This window comes from Rhinolophus ferrumequinum, chromosome 16, assembly GCF_004115265.2.
Source record: "Rhinolophus ferrumequinum isolate MPI-CBG mRhiFer1 chromosome 16, mRhiFer1_v1.p, whole genome shotgun sequence".
NCBI classification, from domain to species: Eukaryota; Metazoa; Chordata; class Mammalia; order Chiroptera; family Rhinolophidae; genus Rhinolophus; species Rhinolophus ferrumequinum.
In genome coordinates this window covers 49655214-49674462 of record NC_046299.1, presented here as the reverse complement: position 1 = coordinate 49674462, position 19249 = coordinate 49655214, and the positions used below count along the sequence as shown (strand labels likewise).

The following is a 19249-nucleotide window of genomic DNA, read 5'->3' as shown; positions in this document are numbered from 1 at the left end:
TTGACACTCCCCGAAAATATGCCGTAGAGGCCACTGGAGATGTTGGCGTTGGGGCAGGCTGGCCCTGCGGGGTCTGTGGTGATGGACACTGGGGTAAGCGCCGAAGAACGACAGAGCCTGCTTCTCAAAAGACCAGCCCTGGGGCTGCCCTCTCTCCTGCCTGGCCTCCTACACACAGTAGCTGGGGCAGGGGGGTTGATGCATTGCCTTCTTTAGGGAGTGGTCTGTGGTGGGAGGACTCAGGAGGACACAGTGGGGCTGGGGGTACAGAGGCGCTGTCACCCTCTACCCCCGTTGGGCACTGTGGGAGCACTGCAAGGCTGGCCTGACCGTGCTGGGGCTGGGCTATGATTTGCTCAAGGAGCCCAAAGCGAACAGCAATAGGGCAGAAAGAGGAACTGGGGTTGCCAGCAAGAATGCTGTGTGCAAAGGCCTCTTGAGAAGGAGACACAGCTCAGCTGAGAGTCTGTCCTTGCCCGCAGCGGGCATGACCTGTCTAGCCCCTTCACTGTACCTGCTTTGCATTGTTGCCTTCCTTTTCTGCATGGACGCTGTGGGTTAGGGTTAGGGTTAGGGTTAGGGTATGAGTTCCAGGAGGCCAGGGGGTCCAATGACAGCTTGCCCTTTGAACTTGGTTGCAGAACTGATAACTGAAGCATAGCCACTGGGTGAGGGGCTGAACCCAGATGCCAGAATTCTGTTTGCTGACAATTGGCAGGGCTACTTCTGACTTTCCCCCAGCTCCAGTTTCCCAGCAGCTTTGTCTGGGCCTGGTGGGATCTAATCAACAGCAATAAGTTCCCTGAGCTTGTGCAGGCCTGGGGAAAGAGGTTTCATTTTGTTCTGCAGTTCTGATCTGTTGGCATGGCTTCCTGGAATGTATGTTGAGAGGAATTCTGAAGTATCCATATAGCTTAACGAGGAAGTGCTGACATCAGCACTTTGGCTGATGCCTACACCTTGGGCACAGAAAACAGAAGGGGCAGCCTGTGTGCCACCTGCTTCCCTTTTCCGTTTTAATACTCTGTGCTTTCCAAAACACTTTCACATGTGTTTACGTCTTTGATTTTCCCGTCGCCCACCAGAAAATCCTGGGAGGCTTTACAGTCCCCATTTAATGCACTGGGAAACAGGTTTCAAAAGGTTTGTGTGTTGTCACCACACGTGAATGAGGAACTGGGACGAAAGGCTGGGTCTCCTGCTTCCTTCCCAGACAAACGCTCCTTCCTCTTCATTGAATTGAATAGCATTACAGGCCAGGATTGGACTTGCTTACAAGATACATCAGGGCCCGGGGAGACGGACCTGTGCCCACATGCCCGTGGCTCCACTCCTTCCACATCACCGTGCCACTCCCCTTTCTGCCTGGCAACCCTGAAGCCACAGGGCTCCTGATCTGTGTCCTGGCCCGTGCACCCCACTTGCTTGCAATAGGGGAGGCTGGGGAAGGGGGAAACTCTCAGTTAACTGCAGAGCCCCAAGGTCTCTTGGAGGAACAGAGCCCGTTGCATGTGTGGCATTTGGGCAGCTGCAGAAGACCCCTCAAGGAGCAAAGCTCAGGGAAGGGTCTGAGTTTAATCACGCTGGACCAGAGAAGGCCGGCGTACTTGATGAGCAGCACAGGGAAGGGGCCAGGCTGGGGTTTCCTGAGCTTGAGCCAAGGGAAGCAGGCTTCTAAACAGCAGCGGCAGGGTCCAAGTTTCATAAACAGAAGAGCCCTAGGCCCTAAAGATATGAGGTGAGCTGTCAAGAGCAGTGTCCCCAGCTCACAGACTTTCATAGGGCTACCGCTAGCACTTCTTATACGAGAAGTGGGTACATGTTCTGTCCTTCTGCCTGGACAGGTGACTTTTGCAGGTCCCCACCAGGCTGAGAAGGCAGGGCTGGTTACTTGGGATTGTCTAACCTGCTGGCTGTGATCTGTGTGGCAGAAAGTCCCGGTCAGGCCCTCCGTCTGCCCATCCCCCTGCCAAGGTGCCTCTGTGGCTGGGGCGTAGCTTCTGACCTCCACGTTGCCTTCCGTCCTTCCTCCGGCCCAGCCCTTCCTCTTGCAGGGGCCTCCCTAGCGGCCACTTAGACCCCTCCCCCAAGCCTGGCCTCCCTTCCTGTGGCCTGCAGCTGGCCAGATGGCCACGGCTGTACAATGACTTCCCCTGGCTGGATGGCACACCATTGTGTGACAGGCCTGGGCTGGCCTGGATGCCCCTTGCAGCTGATCCGAGCTCTGGGTGATACGGGCCTGACAGCTGGGTGCGGATGGTCTAGGTTGTTTGCAGGAATGTCTGGCTCTCAGGGAACTGGCGGGGAGTGGGGCCCCAGGGAGCAAAGAAGAGATGCAAGGGCTCAGATACAAAATTTCTCATGGTTTTGCGGAGGCTCTTGGTAGCCTAATCCCAGAGCCCTTACTTAGAGTGCCTCATGCTTTAAGACGTGGATGCAAATGATGCCTTGTCCAGAAAACCTCCCCTGGCTCCTGATTCTGTGCTCCTAGCACTCTATCACATCACAGAGCGTCAGCTCTGTTACACATCCATTTCCCCCACTGGACTGTGGGCTCCTTGAGGGCAGAACTCTGTCAGCCTCATGTCTGATTCCTATCCTCTAGCACGGGCCTGGCATGTGGTTAGCACTGAGTGAATGAAGGAAGGAAGGAAGGAAGGAAGGAATGAGTGAGTGAGTGAGGGCTGGCTTGAACCAGGCAGATAATTGCAGGGAGGTGTGTGGGTCTGCTGGGCACCTCTGGACCGACATGTTCAGGGTGGCACCCACCTTCCTCACCCACATTGGACCATGGTGCCTTTGCCTGGACCCTCAGGGTGGCTGGTCTGATGCTGCTCAGGGCGCTGGCTGGTCCAGGAGGGGTTGGGGTGACCCTGCTCCCTGAACACTCATCCAGTGAAACCTGTCCAATAGTAGATGAGAGTTCTCCTCTGGTCACCTCTGGGTTGGCCCTCAGTTTGTGTCTAGGGGCACTCAGGAACCTGGGGGGGGTTCACTGTCCAGAGGTGACAGTCTGGTCAGTGGAAGCGAATCTTCAAGGGTCCAGTGCTCCTTGGAGGCAAATGCCAGTCCTGACTGGGCACTGGCTCAGGGCCCTAGCTTGCTAGCTCTGCCCCATCCCCACCCTAGCTTAGCAGGGCCAGGAGGGGGTGGAGGAAGTGCTTGAGAAGTAGTGGGACCAGCCCTTAGGGCATGCCCTGGACAGAATACCAAGGAGAGAGAGAGAGCGAGCGAGCAAGAGCCCTGCTCTAGGCTCCGAATGATGCCATGGGCCTGAACTACCTGAGGCTCCCCAAATCCACTCCTCATTAGCACTTGTTCTTAGGCCTTTATTCAGGCTGATGCCCAGGGCCAGAATATGGTTCCTTCCTTTACTGTGTTAACTATGACTGACTGAGAAGACAGGTGTCACCTCCTCCAGGAAGCCTTCTCAACGCTCCTCAGTGCCCTGTCTGCACCTCGGCCCCCACACATGCCTCCCTTACTCAGCTGCATTTCCCTGTGGCAGGGACCACAGTGCCTTCATCTCTGTATCTCTGGTGCCTGGCACACAGTGGGCATTCAAGGAACATTGGCTGAATGAATGAATAAATAAACGATGAGTGAACAAACTATGCTGGGGGTTACTGCAGTTCTTCACTGTGGTGTTCCCTACAGAAGTCAAATGAAAGAGATCTTTCCCAGCCAGAAGGAACAGAAAATAAAAAATTGAAGGGATAAATTCTTTTGGACTTAAAAAGTTTCCTCCTATAAATCTTTTCCCAGCTGATGCCTGATGCCCTTTGTCTGTATTACGGTATTTTAGCCCAGAAGCCATGTATGTATTCCCCTGGTGATGGCCCGGGAACTCCATGCCTGATCCTACTCAGCCTGCAGGCGCTTTCTGAGCAGTGCTGATGATGGTCAGGATGAGGAAGGAAGAGAAAGGGAGACTGCATTTCTCACCACCCAGCTTCCCACGCTCTACCAGGGAGCTGGTACGGGCCGAGATCTGCTTCAAGGACGGCCAGAATGTCAGGGACCCTGTGTGCGGCGGCAGTGCTCGTGGGTTTCCAGTGGGCTAGGCTGGGTCTCTCTGGAGGGTCTGGTCAACAGATGGAAAGTCTTTCTGGCCATGGGGACCAGTCCCAAGTTCTTCAGGGACTGCATGGGTAGTGTGGCCCACCCATTTTGGGTAGTTAAACATGGCTGGGGTGATTTCCCAGTGAGAATTTCCAATTCTCGTTTCTTCTGGGGACCAAAAGGAAGTCAGAGGGTGCCTCCCAAACTCCAGGTTTTAGAATGTCCTGGGTCTCACTGACTGCTTCCCTGGGGTGTGAGGGAGGGGGCGGAGGGGGTGAGAGTGGTGTGTTTACTGGCCTAGGTCAGGATGAGGAAAAGCAGGAGGAGGAAAATGCTATCAGTTGCCCATCCAAAATCTATTCTCTATCTCTTCCTCATTAAGAGCCCTGCTTTTGTCTGAGGCAGTGATATATCTGGCCCCAAGTAAGCCAGTCCTGAGAATCCTGTCTCATTTTTTCCACCTTCCCTTGCAGCTAGGGTGAACCCCTTCTGGCTAATGAGACATCAGCAGAACTCTAGAGAGTAGTTCTAGAAAACCTTTTGCTTTCCTGATAAAGGGGCGGAATGGCTTGCACAGCTCTTTGTCTTTTTGTCATTTCCCGACTTGATGCTGAAATGATGGCTGGAGCTGTAACAGCCATCTTGCAATCGTTGAGGGAAAAGCCAAGATGCTTTAGCTCTGACATCCTTGAGCACAAAATCAACTTGTAATTCTCTCCATAATTTCTGTTATGTGAGAAAAAGGCATTCTGATTTATTTATGACTCCACAGTTAAGTTTCTGTTACTTGGAGCCAAACACATCTCCTTATTGGAGAGATGACCAAGCAGATTATTCAGCCTGAAGACAGGTGCAGTTAGGGAGGCATTATGTCAAAACTGAGCCCCTTAATGTCACCACAGGAGATGGTATCTTTCCCGTCCCCCTCCCCACCTTGGTTAGTTATATGTGCCCTGTAAACGTGCCTCTGTTTGGCCCACTGGGTGTGAATGGCTGAAGGGATTGGTGGTGACACTGAGCAGCCACGGCTGTGGGTGCCTGTGGGGGCCCAGAGCCAGTTCCATTTCCTGGGCTCCTCCCAACGTGGTTTCCAAGGTTTGGGCCCCTTCACCACCCTTCCCCAAGATACTCCAGATAAAGGGCCAGCCCACACCTGCTCCGACTCCACAGTCCACAGTGAAGGGGTCTAACACTGTCACCTTTTGAGGGCAGAGGGACAGACCTGAGGCTTCATTTACAATCAGGGTCCCTAGGGTGGACAGATTACAAAAATATCCCAAATCCTTTATACCTCTCTGTATCCACACTCTTTGCAGTGTGACTTTGTAGCTCATTCCTTCAAAGACAGAATTTATTTCCCCACATCTTGAACTTAGGCTGGATTTGTGATTCCTCCGGCCAACAGAATGTGGCACAAGAAACCTGTTCCAGTTCCGAGCTTGGACCTCAAAAGCCCTCGCATGCTCTGCTGTCTCTCCTGGACCCTTTCTAGCTCCACGTGAACAAGACGGGTTAGCCTTCTGGAAGAGGAGAGAGAGGTGGCTCCTTTGCCCTGTCACCCCAGCGGATAGTCAGCTGACCTCCAGAAACACAGCCATCCCCTCCACACACAGCTGCCCCCCAACACATGCGGGAGCCCAGCCGAGAGCAGAAGAACCGCCCCGCTAAGCCGGGTCTCAACAGCAAGCCTGCAGAATCAGAGTGGAACCAATGGTTGTTTTGCGCTTCTCGGTTTGGTTTGGTCTGTAAGGCAGTATTATTGTGGTGATAGACAGTTCACACCGTCGGCCTCCTCCTGGTTTACCAAGCACTTTCCCAGACATGAGCTATTTCAATTCCCCCAAAAACACCTATGAAGGAGACATCACCTCCCTTTCGCAGATGACAAAGCAGATATTCTGACAGGTTCTTACTTGCTTGCAGCCATGTGACCAGCTCACAGTACACCTGGTTTCAAATCTTCTCCTCTCAGTTGGCAAACTGCTTCCACGCCAGCTCATGGCCCCCAGACTGTCTTGCCATCCAGCCCCGAAGTCCCCCACCTCCTTCTCCAACCTTGCAAACCTTGCTCATTGGGTAACGACCCCTCCTATTCAGCATTAGACCAGACCACAGATACCGTCCCCTTCCAACCCTGCCACGTTGTGATGGCGTATCTCACCAACACGATGTAGGGGGAGAGGCCAGAGGGCACCTTTTCCTACTGGGCACGAAGCACCACCATCTGGGTGAGTGTGGCCCCACAGGCACAGAGCTTGGCAAGTGGAGTGGGGGCTGGCCAGGCCCCGAGGTACAGGCTCAATCTGTACCATCGCACAGAGCTGCTCCGTGTGGGCAAAGAGGACTAGAGGCTCTGAGTGGCTGCAGACACAGGTGAACTAGCACCCTCGCTATGCCCATGTCAGTCCTCATAGGCCGTGGGACTAAAGGCAAGACGAAGGAGCTGCCGCGGTCCACCCACAGCACCGCACTCCATTCCTCGCGTCTTGCTCCCCTCACACGGAAGGTGGAGCTTCCCCCTCCCTGCCTCCCTGCCCCCTAGGCCACCCGCAATGCTCACCGACAGCGTGGGGGTGCCCTCATCCTCCACAGTCACCACCAGGTGGTAGAAGCTCTGGTGCTCGCGGTCGGGCGGGGCAGGCCGTGTGGTGATCTCGCCGCTGATACGGTCCATGCGGAAGGTCATGTCCTGGTTGCCCTCGGTGATGTAGTAGGACAGCACACTGTTGATCCCAATGTCACGGTCGGTGGCTCTCACCTGGACCACCACGGTGCCCCCGCCCACGTTCTGCGGGGAGAGCAGGAAAGAGGTCATTGCAGATTCAGTGGAGCCAAGTCTAGTACCTAGACCTCCGGAAAGCTTTGCTATCTACCCTGCAGCGATGAGAAGGATGAAGATGATGGTGGCGAACGTTCTGTGGACACCTACTATGTGTAGGGGCCAACTCCCTCTACAACCCTGCGAGTTAGGTCCTGGTGTCATCGCCACATACAGATGAGAAAACAGAGGTCCAGGGACGGAATGCGTGTAAGTCACACAGCCAGTCAGTGGCACAGCCAGGGTCTGAATCGCAGCGTCAGGCCTGAGAGCTGCTCTCTAGATCCCTATGCCGTCCTGCCTTCACGAATGTCCAACGTGGCATGGTATCCGGAACAGCTGGGGCAAAGATTCTCCTGGAGGGGCTCAATTTTAGGACTGAAGGAGTAATGCGTTGTTTCATTTAAAACAGCTCTCTCAGGGTAAACCTCAGTTCCCTGTTGGTGGTGAAAAGCCACTATCTCTTTCCCTCTCATCTCCTCACCCCTACCACAAAATGATACTGCATTCTGGGACCTGGCTTAGGCGTTAGTGCTAGAATTATGAATGAGTAAGCCATTGTGACCACCCTGAGGGATGAGTGGGCCAGGCGGACATTTAAATGGGTGCCGCGTGGTCGGCTCGGGCCCACTGTCCACCATGGATGTCCAGCTGTACGGCCATTGGAGCTGCCCTCACCTCGTTCACGCTGACGTTGTATCCAAAGGGGCTCTCGATCACTGGGGGGTTGTCATTGACATCCAGGATGGTCACCTGTAGGATGTGGTCCTTCTTCCGTGGAGGGGTGCCACGGTCAGATGCCACAATCTGCAAGGAGGGGGATGACCAGAGTCAGGGCTGAAGGGCAGGGGAAGGTCAGGAAAGTGGAGTCTAACAGGGCTGTCTGCTGCGGGGGAGGAATGGGAGGGCAGAGACTCGCTGGCCCATCCCTGCCCCCAGGGGCCTTGCCAGCTCTGGGCTCTCCCCAAGGCTTTTGCCTTCTGCCCCATGCTGCAAACCCTTGCCCAATTCTTGTCCCATCGCAAATGGGACCCTCATTTGCAATGTGACCCTCTGTGCCCAATCTTCACCTCCTGATCCTACCCGACTTGTGTTCTAGGCTGTGCCAGCCCGACTGTGCCCCTGGGCCTGTAACCAGACCCAGGGCTTATGCCGTTAGCGTCAAAGTCCCCTTGTTTCATGCAGATCTGAACTCTGGCAGACAGAAAGAGCCTCAAAGAATCTTCAGCAATGAGCTGGAGCTCTCATCACAGCTTGAGCCTGTCCCTGGGAGCCTCCATGCTTCCCGGCTGCCTGCAGGGCAGCAGGCGTACCTCTAGGGGCTCAGGCCCCTGCGGAAGCACAGTCCTGGGGTCCCCAGAGACCCTTCAGGAAATATGCCAGCCGCAGCAATTCAGTAAGACTGTGGACCTTCGTGACTCCTCACCCTTGCACTTCTTTCTCACCTCAGCAGAGGCAGGCCAGGCAGGGGGATTTCTGCCCATTGCACAAGAGGGGAAATTGAGGCCTAGATAGAGTAAACAACTGCATTTGCGGAAGACTCAGGGCTCCACCAGGCTTTGTCTCCTGTCTCTCCCAGCAGGGACAGGCACCTCTGCTGCTTCCTCCTCTGGCTCTCAAGCCCCCTCCCAGGATGCCTTCTCCAGGGTCAGCTTCATGCATGTTCTGGGCCTGCCCCACAGCAGTTGGTGACAAGGAGGGAAGGTGAGCACCAGGGTATGCTGATGGGCCACGTGCTCTCCTGGACGCCCCCACCCCCCCGAGGGGGCCGGTGCTCACCTTGAGGATATAGTGGTCCAGCTCTTCTCTGTCCAGGGGGCTGGCCACAAACAGTTCACCAATGGAGTCATTGGTGGTGACCATCTCAAAGGCCCCCGCGATGTTGCCCGAGGCCAGGGAGAAAACCACCTGTCAGGGAGGAGAGAGTCTGAGGGGGAGGAAGCAGGGAGGACAGGCGGCCAGTTCAGGCCAAGGGGCACTCCCCTGCCCAGCTGGGCCCTCTGCTCCGCTGGGCATTGGAGAAGAGAATGTGTTATGCAGAAGAGCTTCTGTCCCTCGATGCGGGGAGCAGGCCCATTGAGGAGGAGTGGGGTCCCGGCAGGTTCCTGGGCGGGGGTGTCAGCACCCGGGCCTAGAGGCCAGAAAGCTGCTGGAGTCCCACAGCACTGACATTTCCCAGGGCAGGGCGGGAAGTACGGATGTCTCTGGAGCCTGTGAGGAGCAGGCACAGGCCCTGGTGTGACACGGACTCTCTTTGGCCCTGTCACAGGGAGCTCTCTGCTTCAGTTCACAGCCTCGAGGACAGCTCCCTGGGACAGGTAAACTAGTCACACAGCTTACAAGTGCCCAAGGGAATGAGGATTGGAGCCCACATGCTTCTGGCCCCAAAACCACTATCTCTCAGTCCCCCAGAGGTGTGCTAGTCCTTTTAAATGATGCCCCCCAATTCACGGGGCAGATCAAAGCAGTGTGAAGACTGAAGTGCTCTATCACCCCTTCTTGTGTCCTAGGGGGATCCAAACCTGGAGCATGGGGAGCACTGCCTGCTGTGGGATGAGGGCCTGAGAAACAGGAGGGAGAGGAGCTTGTCTCCTCTGGGACCTGGGGCCGCGTGGGCAGGGCTGGCCCCAGGGCTGGCACACAGGGGCGAGATGCTATATAGTTTGTGCATAAAGGTGATGAAGAAGTCACGGGGAAGGCTGAACACCCACGGCTTGCAGCTGGCTGTGGGGGGTGAGCTGTGGCTGGCCTTCGGGGTCCATGTTCATTCACCCCAGGCAGGGGCAACTACCTGCCCAGCTTTCCCTTCCTTCCCTGACCACAGATGGGGGAGGGCAGGGTGGTCCTGCTTGGGACTGGACAGAGCCTGGATGGCTCCTTCCTCCTGCTCAGTGATGGCATTGCTTAGATGAGCCCCCTACTGACAGGGCAGATCCGGGTTATTTCACTTGAGGCCCACCTGCCCGTTGCTGCCGGCATCTGGGTCGTGGGCCTTGACGGTGGCCACGCGCTGGCCTACAGGGCAGTCCTCAGGCACGCTGACCATCGAGTCGGAGGTGGGGTCGAACCGGGGGCTGTTGTCATTTTCATCCAGCACGGTGATGTAGACCTGGGGAAGGGTGAACGTGGCCAGACACCTAGTGCCTCCTTCCAGCCCCAAACAGGGACCAGGCCTGTGACGGGCTCTGGAACCTCAGCGAGCTGTCACAGTCCGCCTAGTCCAATCCTGACTTTACAGAGGCCCCGAGTACATTTCTGCTAGGAGTCTGGTTGGGGAAGGCTGCACACATTCAAATGCTGGGGCTGGGACAGCCAGGGAAAGGGCCTGGGGGCACTCAGAGGTGGAGGGCCTGCGAGACCCGGAAGGCATGGGCCCTAGCAAAGCGGATGGAGGCTACTGTAGCTCCAAATCCATGAGGGAATGCCTGCTTGGCACTGGAATAGCTTTTTCAAGTGGAACTAGGAATCCAGATTTTTATGTGGAATTATGTGGTGATTAATCAAAATTAAAGAGAAAAAATCATGTGCAGGCTGGCTACCACACATCTGGCCGCCAGATATGGCCTGAAGGCCTCTTCCTTTGCACCTCTGGATCAGAGGGAGGAAACGGCTCAGGAGGAGGAGGGCCACAGGGTAGCTTGGTGGTCTCTGTGGGGAGAGGGCAGTGGGGAAGGGAGGGGAATTTCCAAATGTCAGATAAAAACCAGGAACATGGACGTTGCACGCAAAGAGCATATTGTTTGGTGTCTACAGCTCAGGCTTCTCCTGCAGGGTCTGGATAGTAAGCCAGAGGGAAGGCTTTGCTGTGAGTGCAGCCTCCAGCGCATGGATAACCACAAGCCATAAGGCCGGAAACACAGGTGCCCCTTAGGTTCAATGACGAGGGGGTTGAGGTGGGTAGGAGGCGGCACAAGTTTTAGGGATCCCAGGCCAGGCCTCCTCTCCAGGCCGGACCCCATCTTCTCCTTCCCTGGCCTGGGGTCCTGGGTCCCGGGCCTGCCTGCCTCCCACAGAGCCCCATAGGAAGAATTCGTTTCATCCTCTCTCCTAATCAGATTTTTCCTCTTTTCGGGCTTAGCCATGCTCCCCTACTTTAGGCAGCTTTTAACACCACAAGGCAACAAGCCCAGGCTTCACAGCAGGACCAACTCCACCACTTACTAGCTGTGCAATTTTGGAAAGTTACTCAACTTCTCTGATTTCCCATTTTCTCAGCTGAAAGTAGGAACAAGAACACCTATTGCACTGGGATACTGGGGGGTATAAACGAGCAAACTAAAAGTTAAGGGGTGATGCGTGGTGGTCCCTGTCCTGCTTCCTGCCTGGCAGATAGGCGTGATTTCGCTTGCCAAGACTGCATCCACCATGAAGTTTTGTCAGGGAGTTCCGTGAAATCCCGGAGCCCCAGTACGCTCACCTGTGAAATGGGCATAATAAAACCTACCACGCTGTTCCCAAGGCAGAAACAAACAAGACCCCTGTGCTCTGACCCCTCCCAAACTCTCCCACTTGGGTCAAGGCTTTGTTTGGGCTTCTCGTGCTTCCCTCCCACTACAGGGCCTTTGTGTATGTTGTTTCCTCTGCCTGAAATGCTCTTAGTTCTTGGCTGCGTAAACTGCTATGCTTTCTGGGGATCTCAGCTTGAGTCACTTCCTCAGGGAAGCCCTCCTCGATTTTCCTGACATCTTATTGTAGACTCTCTCTCTCATGCGCGCGGCACACGTTTGCTGTGCTAATTTGATCCGTGTCTTTCCCTGACTGTATCTTATGCTTGCAGAGGCAGGGGATATGTCTGATTTTGGTTTCCTGTTGTACCCTGAGCCCAGTCCAGAGCCTGGCCTATAGCAGGTGCTCCCCCTATAATTACTACTCTAAGATCATGATGATGTTTGTGAGTTTCTCTCAGTAGCGGGAGTCAGCTTCAGTGGATGCGGAGGGAGGGTAAGTGCCAAGATCAAAGGGAATTAGACGTGGGTCTGTGTTCTCACTCAGGGCCTCTTGGTCCAAATCTCCCTGCCCCATCCCTTCAGGGCCTGAGGGTGTTACACTCAAGAGCTTTTACAGCAGAGCTATCCCCCCTCCCAGCCTGCCCCTTCCTGCTGCCTCTCCACCCCTCTCAGGGACTGGGAGGAGTCAGGTGTAGGTGAACTGTGGTTTGGGGTTCCGGCCTCACGAGAGGAAATGGTAGCATCTCTAAAAGCCCCCTCAGCCTGCCTCCACCCTAGCACCGCTAACAAGTTTAGGGCTAACAGGGCTGGTGTATCTGGGGGCAGTGGCCCCAGGAGCCTGAGAGGAAGCCAGGGCAGAGGTAAAGGGTGGCGGTCCTGCTTCCTGGAAATACAGGGGCCTGTGCAGGTGTGTGCTCTGAGATGCCCTTGCCAGCCCCTGTGGAGGAAGTGGGTGGTCTGGTTCACGAAAGGGTTTCGGCAGCTTGGGGAACATCCCAGCTGCGCATCACTTTCCACCTGTCCTCAGCTCCAGGACTCCTCATGCCGACAAGGCTGATGGCATCTGGCCCGTTTTATAGATGAGGCTGCTGAGCTCCAGGGAGAGGCCCCATGTAACCTCTCTGAGTCTTAGCTCCTCCGTTGGGAAGGCTAGGAGTGGCAGGACACAGGCCACCTGCCCACGGCCCACCACTGAGGGCTCTGCTCACTGACTGTCCTCTGGGACCGCTGGGGACCAAGGGGAGCTGTGTGGGCACAGTGCTGCCCATTGCCTCCCTCACCCACAGGCTGGCCCTGTGGATGGAGGGGGCTTTGGCACATGGCCAAGCCACAACCAGGGCCCCTGGAGCCAGGCCCCTCCTGGGAGCCTCAGGGCAAAGGACCCCAAGCAGTGCGTTTGGCTCCCAGCATGCATACTCAGTTGGCTTCTATCCCTTTACTGTTGTGATAGGGACCCAGTGGGGAGTGAAAACGTGGCTGTGATCAAGGCTGACGAGGAGCTGGACACCCCAAATGGTCTACAGACGGCCTCAGAGCCGACTGGCCGCTGCCCAAGCCGGAGTTCTTATTATCACTGCAGGATGCCACCCCATGGACCTCGCCTCCCTTGGGGCCCATCCCTAGTTCAACACCCAGCCTGAGGTCACCTGCCTGCCTTTCCCATCTCTCCCACCATCCTAGGAACCTTACCAGACACCTCTGACCCCAGGCGTCTCCCTCCCTGAAGCGCTCCCAGCACACGGTCTCTGCTGCCTTCATTCAGAGTCCTGGGGGCCTGATTCACGCCCTGACCATGGCTCCCCAGGCCCTGGCGCTGTGTGTGCCACCTTACGGACACTCGTAAAATACTCCTACACCAACCCCAACAGAGGGTGGCGGTCCCTTTATAGACGTCACTCCTATAACACCCTTCTCCAAGACTAGTCTACAGAGGGCTTCCCATCCACCATCTCCTGCCCTCTTCATCACATCCTCCGAAGGGGGCATGACCCTCATTTTAGACGCAAGGAAAGGAAGCACAGAGAGGTTGAGAAACTTGCCTGTGTCACACAGCTGTCAAGGGGTAGAGCTGGGACAAGGCCTCAGTGTTCCTTTCACTGTGTATTCCACCTACTCCTTGCTAGCACACCCCCCACCCCAGGATCCCATGAGGGCCCAGCAGGACACGGAGGGCAGAGACGGCAGAGCTGGACACAGGGTATGTGGCTGAGAGGGGCCTGGACACAGTGAGAGTGGATGAACTGGGATGGTAGTGAAGGGTCTGAGCAGGGATCTGCTGCAGCCTGTCCACGAGTCCTCTCTCCAGGGGAGGCAGGAAGGTCCAGCACCACACAGGGCCCGAGCCAGCCCTGGGGAGATCTCCAGATCACAGGCTACTCACCTTCTGTAGGCAGAGATGGCAGGAGGAGGCGAAGGGAAAGAAAAGGCAAAGACGAAGGCAGTCAGCAGACGGCAGCTTTTCCAGCCCCCCGCCCCCACACTCCAAGCAGGGTCTGTGAAGGATGCCCCTGTACCCCACCTGTCTGAGATCTCATCCCGGCCCAGTCACCCCTGAAAGGTACGGCATCACCAACCACAGGACCGCTGCTGGGCTACCGAAACCCTTGCCCCATGCCTGGCCTGCATGTTGGGTGGCTGGTGAACATGTGGGTTTTGGGGTGACTTGGGGCGGTGATGGGCTATTCCAATGGGGAGCTCAGCCGGGGATCCACTCACCACAGTGGAATCCACTTTGGAGCCACCATCATCTGCGACCACTGTCAAGGTGTGGAAGTCACACTTTTCCCGGTCCACCAGGCCTTTCACTGTGATCACACCCTGCAGGATGGAGGCCAGATGGTCGAGTGACAACATTGTACCCACCAGGCAGAGCCCGCACTGCCCCCAAGCAGTCCCATGCTCCAGCCAAACCAGACTCCTCACTAATCCTGAACATTCTGCCCACGGTCCCACCTCCATGGCGTTCCCTCTGCCTGGCATAAATTCTCCATGAAGCTCTGTAGTTTAAAATCCTACTTCTCTCATTCCCACTGAGATGCCACCTCTTTCATGTAGGTTTCCTGCTTCCCTGGCCAGGTACGAGCACTCTCTTATTTGGGCCCCAGAAGAACTCCACTATATCTCTATTGCTGTTCTTTTTACATTTTCCCTTGTGATGATGCTCTGATTTGCATCGTTGATTATGCCCACTTCTACTCCTAGCCTTAGAACTCTTTGAGGCCTGGGAAGGGCCTTGTCATCTTTGTGTTCCCAAGGTGCCCTAGGACAAAGTCTGGCACATTGTAGTGATTATTACCTTGCCTATTTTCAATGAAGGGATGCGGATTTAAAAAAACACACTAAAGCAAAGATGAAAGAGTAAGATCCAGCAGTAGATAAGAGCCAGCTGCACTAGACACCTAGTTAAAACTAGCTCTTGCAACAAAGCACAAAATTTACATCTGAGCTTCCTAACAGCCATGGCAAAAAGGGAAACATGATGTTTGCATAGCTTTCATTGTCTACTAGTAACAAGAAGGATACCAGGTTGCCTAGGTATAAACTTTATCTTATCCCTAAATAGTAAAAGGGATGCATCACAGAGATGTTTATCTCAAAGATACTTTACGACAAAGAAAAGAGTGCCGTGCATATAGAAGGAGGAGCTCAATAAACGTTGGTTAGCTTTAAAAGGATTGAGGTCCCTGATCCCAGGGAGAGCCTTTGCTGTGCCTGCCCCCAGCCTCCCTCACCGTGATGGCATCTATCTTGAAGAGGGCTTTGGCCTGGGCGCTGGTGTAGGCGTCAAAGCGATAGGTGATCTGGTTGATGTTGTCGGGGGAGTAGGCCTGGACCCGCACAATCTCGGTGCCCAGGGCCAGGTTCTCCAAGATGGCCGCCTCGTAGGAGGCATTGGAGAACTGCACGGGCTCATCCAGCTCATTGAGCAAAGTGACGTAGACGCTGCAGAAGCCCTGGTTGAAGGGCGGTGCCTGGTCGGTGGCAGACACATTCATCAGGTAGCTGGTCTTGGTCTCGTAGTCCAGGTAATCCACGGTGGTGATAAGCCCCGTGCTCTCATCAATCTCGAACTTCCCCTCTGCACCTGACAAGATGCGGTAGGTCACCAGGCCACCGGGCCCTGCAAGAGGAGGCGAGAGGTTGTATGAGGTTGGTGCAAGAGTAATTGCGGTGTTTTGCCATTTATAAACCTTTGAAAACCACAATTACTTTTGCACCAATGTAATACAGGCACAGATGGGGGTGGAGTTGCCCTGGGGCTTCCCAAGCTGTCCACAGCACACCTACTGCTGTCCCTGAGAGACAGGGGGAGGGGCCTTGGCTGGCCTACCCAGAGTGTTCCCCCCCCCCCCCGTGGGCCGGATTGTCCCAAGGCATGTGGCAGAGGACATGGTCAAGGTCTAAGTGGATGGCAAGGCCCAGCACACAGGGCAGACCCTCTCTGGGGCCTGTTCTGGGCACGACAGAGATGCCGGAGGGGTTTAGTTTTGCTTCTGGAGCTTCAAAATTTAAGTTCAAGCACCTCCCTTGTGTATTTGGAAAAAGAGAGGGTAGGGAAATTTGGGATCTCTTGTAGTGGCGGCACTGATCTAGAAAGTGCTAGGTCACCAGGGACACTATCTTTAGAGGTGGCCAAGCCTTCACTGGGTCCCTCCAGCGGAAGAGTTCTAGCTACAGGGATTCCTTCCCCTGTTCCCCCCGACTCCTCCACCCCAATCCCTGGAATATACCCTTCATCTAGGAGTGAGAGGTGGCATTCCTGGCTGAAGTCCAGAGACTTTGAGGGGCACTCTGAATGGATGTGCATTTTTCTGGGGAGGGATCAATAGTTTTCACTCATTTTGCAAAGGGATTCCTGACCCGGAAGAGGTCATGAACCACTGGGCCACAGTGACATGTGTGACCTGAACTATATAAATGTGCCACGTAAGGGACAGCAATCCACCTGACAGTGTTCAGACCAGTTTCTGCCTCCACCCCATTCCGGGCCCCAGGCGACGTGGGGATGCTGACCGGGGCGGGGCTGGGCTGGGAGCCACAGACCAGTGGACACGACGGAAGGACAGGAACTGGGAAGCAGGAGCAGCTCGGGGAGCCGCTCCAGGGGCCTTTGTGACAAATCCTCCACCTCTCCCAGCCCTGCCCAGCTCTAGCCAAAGGCTAGCGGGGAGCTGTGGGGTCCTGTGATGACAGAGCTGGACTCCCCAAGCTTGTGACCTCTCCACTCTCAATCTGGAGAGGGGGACAACTCCCCTCGACTCCGGCCTTCCTAGGACTGTCCCAGGAGCTCCTCCCTGGAAGCCACTGAATGGGGGAGCCTGAGGAATCCAAAGAATCATGGGGTAAGTGGGGGAGGATCACTCTGGGGAATGGGACTCCCTGGCTCCCCCTGCGGCCTCACCAGTGTCTCGGTCTGTGGCCCGCACTACAAGGACCGATGTCCCGATCCCGGCGGTCTCTCGAAGGGCCAGGCGGCTGTACTGTTGCTGCGTGAAGACGGGGGCCTCGTCGTTGACGTCCTCCACATAAACTATTACCTGTGGGAGCCGGGCCAGGGGCAGAAGGTCAGTGGGACTGTCTGGTTGGTCACTGTGTCCTCCCACCTTGCACAGTACCTGGCATGTACTGTGTTTAAGAGTACTTGTTCAAGAACGGACCTTACCTTACTCGTGGCTCTGCTACTAACCCCGTGGGAACCTGTGACTAATCAGTGAATCTTCTGAGCCATCAAGTTTCTTAGTTATGAAACAGTACTAGCGATATAATAATTCATGCCCCATGTCACTCCTAGGGTTGTTAAGAAGACAAAATGACCCAGGCCTGCAAAACTGCTGGAAAAGGTTTCAAGTGACCCCACTCAAATACCAAAATGGGTCTGGGAGAGTGGACATAAAAATGCGAATTATGGTTGTAGCAGAGAATGTCGGTTCTCAGACCCCTCTCGATTTATTTTCAAGCACCTTCTCTGGGTGTTCTCACTGCCACGGTCAGCACCCACTCGGGCTGCTGGAACCCACATTCCCACACAGCTGGAAGGACCTGGGAACTATGTCCCCTGGGGTAGCCCTTAATCCCTGACTGATGGGTGCACAGCATAAATATGGTGGCTTCCTGCGCCTGATTGGGGCAACTGACGTGACTCTCTCCAGAGCTCCCTATGGGACCGAGCCAAAGTTCCCTCTGCGCTACTTTGCTAGCTGCCTTTCCTTTCTGGTCCCACACCCTTTTCAGCTTTTCCTGAGGACATTTCCTATTAATCACTTTCACACTCATCCTGGTGTCAGGATTTGCTTCGGGGCACCAGCACCCAGACGGTGGCTAATTCTGAATTGTGGAATTCTGCATAATTTTCACCACTGCTTATGTGTACTTTCTAATTTCTCTTTTATAATCATGTATGTCTTGCACCATAAAAATAAAACCATTAGAAAGATACTTGTGGGGAGACGTAAACTTTTTGCCACACCACGTGCCCCACCCCTCACACACACAGGGGCACGGGTGTGTGGCCTCGGTGTGGGCAGGACCAGGGCGGTGTCCACAAGGCCCAGTGTCGTGGGGAGGGGAGCTATGGCCACAGAGTATTGGTGCTCAAGGATCTGTAGAGAGGCCCAGCTCCTCTCTCTTTTCCCAGGTCGGGGAACAGAAGCCCAGAGATGCGGAGGGACTTGCCCACAGCCTTGCAGTAACTGACAGGGCTGGAAAGAGAGGGAGGGTTCTCCTGGTTCCCAGTCTGCCCACCTTACTACTCTTCACTCTATTCTGGGGACACGCTGGTCTCAGAACAGGAGATACACCCTCCTTCCAGCCTAACAGAACCAGGGCCAGCAGAACTAGCCAGCAGAGTGGAGGGGGAGCAAATGGGACAGGGTAGTGATGCACAACACAGATTTCACAGGTGGTCACGGCAGGAACGGTGGGGCCCGAAGCGCAGACCATCTGAAAGCATGAATATTTGGTTTCTGATTGATCATTGCTGCTGGGCTCAGCCCTGGCTTCTGTTCTGGGTTTAGCTGGGCATTAGCCAGAGAGAAATAAAGGGCTTCTGTTGGTATAAGCAGAAATGGTAGCCTGACTGGTGGAGAACTCTGGGGTGGGTGGCGTGACAGAGCTGGAGGGAGGAGAGGTACATGGGGTAAAGGTTTCTCTACTTCTCTGCTCCTGGGGTTCCTGCAGCCCTGCTGTGTCATCAGCTTTTCATGTCCAGACACCCAGAACCCACTATGCAAACTAAAGTGCCCACCCCAGAGCACAGCTGTTCACAAGCCGGAAACTTCTAAGTTTGGCTTCCCCTAGAACTTGGCTGGGGAGATCCTGGGTGGGGTGGGTGTGTGTGGGGAATTTGCGTGGATGCATTTCGGGAACTCTCTTTCTGTAAACAGAAACTAACCATCTTTCAAAACGGTGAGCCTTCCCCTTCCTGAGTCTGCTTGCCCAAATGGCCTTGACTCCAAGGGTCATGGGGGAGAAACAGGGCCAGTCTGAGTAGGATAAAAAGAAGGGGGAGGTGGTATGGAGCCTGGGTGTGGCCCACCCTCCATGAGGCTGGCTGCATGCCACGCTCCTCTTGTTGGTTTCAGCCTTGTTTTTAGCAGCAGAGACAGGAGTCAAAATGGTGTGTGGTTGCAAACCTGAGAGACACAGATGTACAGGAAACACACAGGTTTGCCAAGTTCTTACTGAGCAGGACGGCTCAGCTACTGAGCTACTGGGCTCCGAGGAGAACCAGCTCGACTTTCTAGCCACTGCGGTGTCTTCCAACAGGGGCCAAACAGGAAATGAGTGTGCGAGCGTGCGCGTGCGTATGAGCGTGTGTGCACTTGCAATGTGCACATGAGGCCCTAGTCTCTACGAGGAACGTTTCACTCCGTGCTCCCTGGCCTTTCCATCTGGGCTGTTCCTGTTCCCTGAGGCAGGAGCT

The 19249-nt window shown here is 55.2% G+C and overlaps 1 protein-coding gene across 1 annotated transcript in view; it reads right to left on the bottom strand.

Moving 5' to 3' along the window:
* CDH23 (cadherin related 23) overlaps window positions 1-19249 on the bottom strand; it is a 394835-nt gene that overhangs the window by 64919 nt on the left and 310667 nt on the right. The window contains 8 exon segments of the mRNA XM_033130003.1: window positions 6623-6850; window positions 7559-7687; window positions 8660-8788; window positions 9840-9989; window positions 13709-13711; window positions 14044-14145; window positions 15060-15448; window positions 16730-16865. Of these exon segments, the coding sequence (XP_032985894.1) occupies window positions 6623-6850; window positions 7559-7687; window positions 8660-8788; window positions 9840-9989; window positions 13709-13711; window positions 14044-14145; window positions 15060-15448; window positions 16730-16865 (1266 nt within the window).